The sequence below is a fragment of the Epinephelus lanceolatus genome, chromosome 23 (assembly GCF_041903045.1).
Source record: "Epinephelus lanceolatus isolate andai-2023 chromosome 23, ASM4190304v1, whole genome shotgun sequence".
Classification (NCBI taxonomy): Eukaryota; Metazoa; Chordata; class Actinopteri; order Perciformes; family Serranidae; genus Epinephelus; species Epinephelus lanceolatus.
Window position 1 is genome coordinate 37,703,615 of NC_135756.1, and position 11,471 is coordinate 37,715,085.

At 41.6% G+C, this 11,471-nt stretch overlaps 1 protein-coding gene across 1 annotated transcript; it reads left to right on the plus strand.

The window, feature by feature from the left end:
• Positions 1-2,898: 2,898 nt before the first annotated feature.
• nopchap1 (NOP protein chaperone 1) lies at positions 2,899-11,112 on the plus strand. Its single transcript, XM_033652012.2, has 4 exons — positions 2,899-3,050; positions 7,676-7,750; positions 7,886-8,019; positions 10,487-11,112. Exons 1-4 carry the CDS (start codon positions 2,990-2,992, stop codon positions 10,673-10,675), a joined length of 459 nt encoding a protein of 152 aa, XP_033507903.1. The 5' UTR covers positions 2,899-2,989; the 3' UTR covers positions 10,676-11,112.
• The last annotated feature ends 359 nt before the right edge of the window (positions 11,113-11,471 follow it).

An 11,471-nucleotide genomic window follows, 5' to 3' on the forward strand; every position in this document is an offset into this window, starting at 1 on the left:
CGCTGCAAACTACACATCTAAATTAACCAACACATCAAGCGAGGGCAGTAATAGTCTCTGACCAACATTAACACTGTTTACACACAGACACTGATGAAAGGGAGCACAACAGACCTTGAGCAGCTAACGTTAAGTTAATACCAAAGTTAATACCTCATTTTTAAACAACAAATGTAGCGAAACCCACCATTCGGTGGTAGTAATTTGTGCATGCTGAGATTCCCCACATAGACGTCCCCCTAATGATTCGATACATTACGTAGAATTGCATCTTAGAGAACATAACACACGTGTTAAAATATAATGAAGATGACGGCGCGTATAAATGCAGCGGCTTGGTACTCTATGCTAGTGCTAGCTACTAGCTACTACTGCTATAGTCTTGCCACCAGACAATCAGAGATCTCCGCCTTCTGATAGTCTGGGGACACTCCTTTCTAAAGTGTGTTTAACACACTGGCGAAAACGGCCGGCAGCAAAGCAACGCCTCTTGCATTTTTGAAAAGAACACGCCTACTCAGAAATGTGCGCTCCCCCTTTTCTCATCCGCAAGGAAACAAACACACAGAGAGCTTGAAAATGGATGCCGAGAGATTTAACTCCGTTTTATCAAACGTGTGCTCATCCGTGAAGAAAATATTTTTTTTCCAGCGGATGTCTTAGTTACAACATGATTGAGCTAACTGGAGTAGTTTCATGTCGTATCCGCCAACGGGAGGCTTTTAACAGATGACGTCCTGATGTTAGCTTTGCTGCTGCTGTTAGCTGCCCCTGTCAGCTGCAGCCACTGATGCTTTGTAGACATCGTGGTTTCCCAAAACTGAATAAATACCACACATAGCAACACAAAACTGCTTTGCTAGCTCAATCATGTTGTAACTAAGATATCCGCTGGAAAAGATATTTTTTTCACGGACCGTTTAACGAGTTATTACCTATTACAGACACCGCTAACGGCTAACAGGGCTAACAGCTAACGGTTAGCCCAGCTAAATGAAATAAATATTATAAATAAATAAATATTAGCTAAATAAATAAATAGCTAAATAAATATTATATAGAGGGAATCGCCTTGTAAACAACAAGGCGATTCCCTCTATATTCTATAGTCCGGCCGGACGGATGAATCATGGCCTTGTAAAAGATTATGTTTGTTTCTTATAGTTGGCGAGAATGTGTCGCCGCAAACGCGACAAACATCCACTAACTTTGACGGCGTTTTCTGCGAGTACGGCTGAGCCATTTTGTACCACTACACGTGTTTCTAGTGGGACTCTGTTTACAAGCACAAGAGTTCAGCAAGCCACCGAAGGACCGCCCTGCAGATTTACTATTGGTTCTGCAACGTAGGGAGTTTTTTAAACTCTGAAATTGTATCCGCCCATCTAAACACAAAATCAAGGAGAAAGTCATCAGTCTTTAGTTAAAGCGTCTTGTGAGTCTACTACTGCTAGTGCTAAGTGCCGAACAGAATTTCATTGTGCAATGTACAATGACAATAAAGTTGTCTAATTCTAATAATTAAAAGACTTGTTCCCTTACCACTCTTTCTCTTAGTCATGCGTGTATTGTTGCATTCTTCTCTTCGTCTTCTCCGTTGTCTTCTTCCTCTTCGGTGAATAATACACAGACCAACTTCCGGTATGGACTTCCGGTATGGATTGGATATATGCCGCCGCCCTTGTCCGTCATCTTGTCTGCAGCTGGGTCCGAGCTGCCACTTCAAAGCCACCAGACTCCATTCACAGAAACAGTCATTTTACTTGGTAGCACACAGAGTTGCTGGTCTACCGCGATGTTAACTGGTTAGTGTGTACGGTATGGCGGAGCAAATATTCAAATATAGCATATACTTACACTAATATTGATTTTTTTTAGGTGGTTAAAATGCATTTTGTTGCAGCCCCGTCCACAGCAGTAGGCCTGCATTAGCTAAAATAAAATAAGCACAAAAGAAAGGTCAGATAACAGACCATAGTATTTAACTACATATCTTTGAATGTTACTGTTATGGGTGAAAATGACAACAGAAGTCAACAAGTTTGCCAACTTCACATATCCTCGCAAATATAATCTACTGCCCCTTTGCTACCTGAATGTGATTGTTGTTAGTATAACGTCACCGTGATTTGGCATATTCTATTGTAGTGTTCTCAGTTCTGACACAGAAAATGTACCTATACTCAAAACATTCCCCTCAGTATCTCTCAGTATAACCTAGAACGGTGATTCCCAACTGGTGACTCGCAGTCTAAAAATGGGCTGTGGGTCAATTTTGAATGGACTGCAAGTCCAAGTTCAAGTGTGAATATTTCAAATTTGTAATAAACACACTTTATTTTGAAATATCAGACAACAGAGACAGCAAACCAGCTCCATGACATGGCCATCTTTTGCCATTTATTGTCAAGAAGCGGCTCCAGCCTTTATACCCTATGACATCAATAATTTGAGTTTTAGCACTCTAGTTTTTGGATTTGGGAGAGAGCTGTTCACTTTTACTGCTCTGTCTTAGAGCATAGGAATACCATGGATGAATTTTGAAAATGGGCGTAGTTCCTCTTTAACTGAACTAGGTGAACGCTACCCAACACGGGTTTCGCAGCAACAAAAGTATGTGGGAGTGAGACCTCTGCTGCGCATACAAGCTTTCCAATCAGAACAAAACGTGCCACACAGACATTTGGGTGGTAGTGCGCAGGCGCAGGGTACACCTTGCTAAAGTAGTTCTCCAGTTTTTTTAATAATAAGACGAGGAGTCTTAACGTTGTTGTAATGGCTCAGTTGTTTATTAGCGTTCATATTCGTTGTATACGTACAGTCAGTGTAATGTTTACAGCCAACCTCACAGTCTATCTATTGTCATAAAGTCTTCCAAAACAGTAGAGGGCGCTTTATTATTGCTTATAGATGCTCTTGCCTTTCACCCGGATGTTGGTCTCACTACAAACACAAATGTCGTTGCGGGTATAGTCTTGTCGCCTCTGAAATGGAATTAAATATCAGCAAGATGAGTTCACAGGATTTGCTGTCATGTGGGACCGGAGAAGGTTTGAATACTTTAATCAGCAGTTATTGTTGAAAGAAGAATGCTGAGAAATGCCCGTGCTTAGCTACGGTTTAGCTAACATTACTATGCAATAACAGTGCTGTTTCAACGTTACTAATTCAATGATTAGGACGATGTGTGCTTCCAGAAACTTCTCTGTCTATATGGGGTTCTTCATAACAAGAGTGAGCTGTGAGGAAGTTGTAAAATGCACAATGCATTAATATTATCTACAAAATAAGGAGTGTTTGAAAGGAGCAAAAGCAAAAACCAGTGCCTAATAAAGTAACAACAGAAGTAAGATAAATACTAGAGTTACTAATAACGAACTAAAATTGTGGAAGAAAGCAGACTGCGCCTGATAATCAATGTTAGCCTATATTGTATATGATATAACAGTGAGAAGTAGTATTGCATATGGCTTTGAGAAAATATTGAACAAGATATTGAAAAGTAGTAATGTACGTCAAATAGGGGTGGATGACATGGCCCTAAAATAATATTATAGCCTATTTCAGGGTATTTTTGCAATAACGATATTCTTGACATTGTGACAAATTAGTTTAAAAAAAAAGTATTATTAATTTTTAAAAAAAAACAGAATTGCAACAAAATAAGTGATATAGGTTTACATGTCAACATAACAGTTTGTCTTCAAATATTCAGTAAAAACTAAACAAAAATTATCTCTAATTTCTTTAGTTTGTAAATAACAACAGTAACTCAGAGTGAAATTCAGATTTTGTATACAATATTAATAATTTGACAAAATGTAATCTACCACAAATTACACATTTAAACAGTTCCCAAATACAAAAAATGTACCCTTGGATCTATATACTTAAATCAACAGGCAAGTTCCTTCTCTAGCAAAATCCTAACTGGTTGAGTTATTTTTTCCCCACCCAAACCTTTATGCTCTGCTATTTCTCCTCTAATCATCACGCTGTATCCTGTGACAGGCTGTTAAGCCTGATTTATGGTCCTGCGTTAAATCAATGACGTACCTAGGTCGTAGGGTACGTGGCTACGCAAGAGGCTCGCCGTAGCCCCTAGCGTAGCCTGACGTGCACCTCCCAAAGAATGTAACTACACGTCAAGGTGACGCAGACCCAGTGCAGACCGAGAGGGCTGTGATTGGTTTGCTTGGTAGCAACGCATTTCCGGTTCCGTATTTTCAGATTGCGCCATCCCTACCATCTTTAAACATCTTCTGTTGCGATGTATATGTTGCAGTATTAACATACTTTCTTTGACATCCAACAACTCCAACTCCAGCAAGATTCTCTCTCTCTCGGTCGCCATTGTTCACTGTGACCGGAAAAGCCGGAAGCTAAACAAAGAATCAACTACAGACGACGATAACCATTCAGGAAAGAATGCAGCCCCCTACCGCTCTGGCGGTGAATTGCACCGTGACGAAATGGAGTGACGGAGAAGTTCGAAGGGTTCACGACGGCGTCACGGCAACGACGTAGATACGTCGTAGGTACACCGCAGGACCATAAATCAGGCTTTATGTGTTATACGCGTAGGTGTAGTATAAACGACGCAAGTCAGGCTGTGGCTCAATTCCATGTATTCGCCAGCTGTGCAAACTGAAGTATACTGTTACATGAGGCAGATACATCAGATAAAATCCACAGGGTGGGGCTGTTGGCTACGTAGCATAAGACACCCTGTAACATTATGTAATCATACCTATCGCACAATCGCATGTATGTAGTTTTTTTGTCGAGCCGCGAGCGTCACGCAGATTTACATTACCAAAGGTTTAGTCACTTGACGACACCGACTCCCGTGTGCGCACAACGAGAGAGGAGAGGGAGAGACGCTGTGCTGCTGCCAGCGGAAAAGGTGAATGGGTTTCCTCTGCAGGGAGGGTAACTTGGAGTAATGCTGCGTTCGTTTTGTACTCGGAGGTCGGAAATTCCCAGTTCCCAGTCGGAAGTTTAAACTCGAATGCACCCTGAGGTTGGATTACTCGGAAACTCCTTGTAACTATCATATATGATTCTAGATTGTTATTGTTATTCTGTATGTTTTTACTATGTATATAATTGTGTCCTGTGTGAGGACCCCAGGAAGAATAGCCATTACTCCCACAACGGAGTGATGGCTAATGGGGATCCTAATAAATAAACAAATAAATAAATAAATAAACTCGGAGCAACCGCATCAACCCCGACTTACAAATTCATGATGGCTGCCGGTCACATACATAGTGAGTAAACACTCTGCTAAAGTACTGTTTATAGCAATTCTGTCTTATTTGTTTTACATTAGGTCAGCCATACCCATAGTACTGTTAAATTTTTATCCGTGGGCATGTTGCTATGCTGTCTGTATGTGCAAAATGCCACATAGAGCGTTGTTATCAACTGATACTGCTAACAATGGCTATGGCTAGCCCAACGGTAGAACAGTAACGTCCATGTGTTTTTCCAACTTATCCACCGTTGTCAGCTAGAATGCAAAAACTGTTGTCAACTCGGAGTTGACGTCATTCCCACTTCCGACCTCCGAGTACAAAACAAACGCACCATAACTCGCTAAAATGTAATAACTCGCTCTAATGTCATATAAAGTAATAGTGCACCTAATGTGGGTGAATATTGCTGTCAGTGTTCCTTGTTTCAGCTCCTCTCCCTACCTACATCAACAAGCATTGTCTTTCATGTCTTCATCTGCTGGTGTGCTATCATGAACAGAGCATGCATGCATAGTATGATGTTAATTCCACTACAGAAGAGACTTGGTGATCCCTAAAATTAGGTAGGGAAAAGATCGGTATTGGTCATTGGCCAAAGGAGTTCTTACATATCGGCATATCGGATATCAGCAAAAAAATTCTGAAATGGTGCATTCCTAAGATGTCAGATTTGGGTATATCATTAAGATATTAATAAGGATGTTTTCTGATATCAACAGAGGTATATCTGAAATGATCATATTGATTTTCTACTGCTATGTACAACCCCGATTTCAAGACAATTTGGGACACTGTAAAATGCAAATAAAAACAAGAATGCAATGATTTGCCAATCTTTTTGACCTGTATTCAATTGAATACAGTATAGAGACAAGATATTTAATGTTCAAATGATAGGCCTAAACTTTATAGTTTTTTTTGTTTGTTTGTTTGTTGTTGTTTTTTGAATATTCACTTATTCTGAATTCAGTGCCTGCAACATGATCCAAAAAAATGCTGAGACAGGAGCAACAAAAGAATGGGAAAGTTGTGGAATCAAAAAACACCTGTTGGGAACATTCCACAGGTCAACTGGTAACAGATTAAAGTATCGTGACTGGGTATGAAAGAAGCATCCTTGAAAGGCTCAGATGTTCACAAGCAAGGACAATCACTTTGTGAAAAACTGCATGGGCAGTCTAACAGTTTAAGTTTAAGAACAATGTTTGTATGAACAATGTCAATCTCTGCATGAAGGGGCAAGGCTGAAAACCGACATTGAATACCCATGACCTTTGACCCGTCAGGTGGCACTGCATTAAAAACCATGATTGTATAAAGGATATGACCACGTGGGCTTTGGAACACGTTGGATAATCATTGTCAGTAAACACAGTTCATCGCTGTATCTCCAAATGCAAGTTCAGACTCTACCAAAAAAGTGAAAGCCACATATCAACAACACCCAGAAACACGACCGACTTCTCTGGGCCCGAGCTCGTCTGAGATCGACTAACACAGAGTTGAAAAGTGTGCTGTGGTCTGACCAGTCCATTATGGACGTTGTGTCTTCCGAGCTAAAGAGGAAAAAGACCATCTAGACTGTTACCAGCTCAAAGTTCAAAGCCAGCATCTGTGATGGTATGGGTGTGTGTTAATGCCCATGGCATCATGGGTAACTTGCACATCTGTGCAGGCACCACAAATGCTGAAAGGTACATACAGGTTTTGGTGCAACATATGCTGCCATCCAGTCTTTTTCAGGGATGTCCCTGCTTATTTCAGCAAGATAATGAGACACATTCTGCATGTGTTCCAACAGCGTGGCTTCATAGTAAAAGAGTGCAAGAACTATACTGGCCTGCCTGCAGTCCAGACCTGTCTCCCATTGAACATGTGTAGAACATGAAGCACAAAATATGACAACAGAGATGCCGGACTGTTGAGGCACTGAAGCAAGAATGAGAAAGAATTTTACTTTCAAAACCTCAACAATTGGTGTCCTCAGTTCCTAAACATTTTCTGAGTGTTGTTAAAAGAAAAGGTGATGTAACACAGAGGTAAACATTCTCCTCTCCCAACATTTTTTGAAGTGGGTTCTTCACTTCAAACAGATTTTCATGATGGCTTGCCCATAATAATTGATTAGTACAGCAAAAAATGAATAGACTGATAGTATGATCAAATCAGAACATCATAAATTATGTTATATCTGAAATTCAATTAACAATATCAGCTTACACTAATCAACATTAGCGCTGTTTGGAAAAACATCTACTTAGTTGGAAAACCTTTTTGCTAATGAGGATCATTCAGTGTTTTGCTGTCTTTCTGAACATTTTTGCATAAAATTTCATATCTTGATTTAATCCTTTTCACTGTAGGGGAACAGGTACTATTTTATGTCATGGTGAGCCTGTTTGTTGTGCTGCTAGGTCTCAATGAGAAGCTTCTCCTCAAGCCAAAGACTGGCAGATCCCTGCAGACAGAGCGAGTCCCGAGAAGCAGTGGTGAGATCAAATTACTTCCTTCCCTGCATGCTGTTTTGCAGTGACTTACTTTAGTTATTACTGTGCCATTTGCAGAGAAACTAATGTCTTTTGAGTCCAAGGTGTGATGATGTGTGGTGTTTTGTTGTGCATCAGTGTTGGAGCGGCTGCAGAGCTTTCTGCCTCAGATGGCCGTGGCCAACGAGAAGCTTCAGCAGCAGATGGATGAAGCTCCTGCTGGACATTTTGACATAGAGAGCGTTGGAGAGGCAGAGCAGGTCATAGAGATGGTGAGTGTCAGTCTGCCTCCCTCTGATGAACTGTAAAACTCGACACATACACTCCTCTTAGTCGTTTAAGGGTCCAGTGTGTCAGATTTAGGGGGATTTAATGATGCTGCCAAGCAGTCAAACGTCATCACAAATAAGAAAAAACAGTCAGTATGGGCAGAGATAACAGGGCACATCAGTGTGTGTTCAGACTCTGGCTGCCTTCGTACAGAGGCTGACATTAGGAAGAAGTGGAAAGATCTCCTCAGCAAGGCAAAAAAAGACGTCTCCTCCAAAAAAAATCACCCAACTGGCGGGGTTCCTCCCCCGAAAACCTCAATTTACAGTGACATCATTGTTGACGTATTTGGGGAGGATTCCCCTGCCCCGCAATCAGCAACTGTAAGGCTGGTGGTAGTGCTGCGTTGCGGCCCGACACAAACTGTAAATCCAGTGACAGCTCTTCAGTAAGTTCAGACAGATCTCCTACCGAATCAAAACCTCTCAATCAGCTCCTCGTCATTATATACGTCCAGTGGATTGCTTCTGTCCCCAATTACTCTCTCCCGTCTAAATGCCCGCTCGTTGTACAGACGGTGGATGAGACGTGCCATAATGACCTTGCACTTGCTCTTGACTGGGCGTAAGATTTACGGCCGGTCTTAGTGAGATGAAGGCTTAAGCCTAGATGTTGCAACCGGCGTAACTATTAAGTCGGATTTAGAACACCAAGTTACGACCGACTTAGCTTAAGACTAGGCATAAGCCCTGTTGGTGCAACCGGCCCCAGGGATGGAAGCCACCCGTTAACTGGCCTGTGAGAAAAAGATGTGGGAAACAGTCATCACAGACCTCAGCTTGCAGTTGGAGCAACTAGGTGGAACCGCAGTGAAGAAACGAGAGTCTGGGAGAGCTCATCTACAGCTATGGAGCTGAACGCTTCGGAGTTGCAGATAAGAGGAAGGGAACACCATCCATCCCTATCAAACTCAGGAGGCAGCAGGAAATAGAATGGCTGGTCAAGGAGAGAAGGCAGCTGAAGAAACAGTGGAGGAAAGCCCCGGAGGAGTCTACAAGTACGCACCAGTACGCAATTAAGAAATTCCACAAATCCATTCAGCAGCTCCACCATCCACATTCAGATATACATAGCTGATTTTTTTTTTTTTTTTTTTTTAGATTTTTTTTTGGGGTGGGGGGGCATTTTTGCCTTTATAGATAGGACAGATAAGTGTGAAGGGGGGAGAGAGAGAGGCGAAATGACATGCCCCAAAGAGCCATAGGCTGGAGTCGAACCTGGGCCGCTGCGGCAACAGCCTTGTACATGGGTGCCTGCTCTATCCACTAAGCCACCAACGCCCCACATAGCTGATTATTTACTGCTGAATTGCAGCTCACACCTTGCACCAATGGCTGAAGCTGCTCCAGTGTGAGTGTTTTTGCTGGCTAGACAAACATCCTGGTGCAGACTATTTACTGGAGTTTACCAGCCTGTCGTTCGTGCTTCATTTGAAAATAATTACAAGCATGGTTGTTCTTGGCTTTCAATGTCCGATAGTCCACCACTAACATTTTCATCACATCATATCTCGTCAACAAAAATGATACGTAGATTTTGTCCCAGTTTATATTATCAAGATCTATTTTAAGCTTGTCATTCTCTCGTTTTCATCATAGTTAAAAGGTTGTTGGCAAAACATTTTTCATAGTTATCATCAACAGTTGTCTTGGTGCTTTTTCAGCATGTGTGGCACCTTGGTGAAGAGCACCAAGACAACTGTCCCTTGCTTACAGCCAAGTATAGTGGTGGCAGCATCATGGTTTGGGGCTGCATGAGTGCTGCCGGCTCTGGGGAGCTCAGTTCATTTAGGGAAACATGAATTCCAAGCAGAGCATGATCGCCCCTCTTCCGAAACTGAGCTGCAATGCAGTTTTCCAACATGATAATGACCCAAAACACACCTAGTAGATGACAACTGCCCTGCTGAGGAAGGTGAAGGTGAAGGTGATGGACTGGTCAAGTATGTATCCAGCCCTAAACTCACCTGTGCACCTGTGGGCCATCCTCAAGCTGAAGGTGGAGGAGCGCAAGGTGTCTTCACATCCATCTGCTCCATGATGTCATCATGGAGCACAATTTGGACATGTTGACTGTGGGGTGTACTCACTTATGTTGCCAGCTGTTTAGATGTTGATGGCTGTGTTTTGAGTATTTTTCAGAGGAAGGTAAATCTATACTACTATACAAGCTGTACACTGACTACTTTAAGTTACTGTATATCAAAGTGTCATTTCTATAGCGTTGTCCCATGACAAGATATAATAAAATATATCCAAAAATGGGTGGGGTGTACTCACTTATGTGAGATACTGTAGTTATTTTATTCCATTTTTGCCAATAATCCCTCCAAATCCTATACACCGGAGCTTTAACATTATTTGTAGTAAGATTTAATTGAGTCATTTAAGTTCTTCCTCTTACCCTCAGGATGTAGCTTTGGTGGAGCTCAGCGTGTCAGACGGCGACTCTGAAGATATGGAGGAGACTTCAGACTCTGAGGAAGAATCAGACTCTGGTGCAGAGAACGAGATCACAGAGCAGAACCTCCGATTGCCTGGAGAAAAAGGCAAGAAGAAGAAAGCCAACATCCAGGTTCTCCATCAACAGGAAGATTAAAAAACATGGCTGCACAGACTTCTGGCTGCGTACTGAGTTTCTTTGCTCTCCGACGTGATCTGGGTTAAACTGACTGATGTCAAAACCTCTGCCTCAGGTGTGGAGAGACTTGAACCAACTACACAGAAACTGACACAGAGACAGAGAACAGGAAGCTCCTATGTGGAGACGAAGGTCTCCCTCATTCCTGTGGGAACAACAGTAAATATAGTGTACATTTAAAGGTCATAGCTGCAAAAGTGCCTTTGGAGCCACAACAGATACTGTGATTAGCTCATCCAGTCTGGTTGTTTTTGGCCTTGAGCTTGCACACACACTTAGCTAAGGCTACAAACTATTTGTGAAGTACACTTAAGATCTTCAAATAGAAGATGGGTAACCAGAAAAAAAGTGTGAATCGGTACAGGCAATGAAAATAAAGCTTCTGTACACATACACTGCTGAATCCAGATGTTTTTTTATTCTTGGATGAATTCATATATATATATATATATATATATATATGTGTGTGTGTATATATATATATATACAGTACAGGCCAAAAGTTTGGACACACCTTCTCATTCAATGCGTTTTCTTTATTTTCATGACTATTTACATTGTAGATTCTCACTGAAGGCATCAAAACTATGAATGAACACGTGGAATTATGTACTTAACAAAAAAAGGTGAAATAACTGAAAACATGCTTTATATTCTAGTTTCTTCAAAATAGCCACCCTTTGCTCTGATTACTGCTTTGCACACTCTTGGCATTCTCTCGGTGAGCTTCAAGAGGTAGTCACCTGAAATGGTT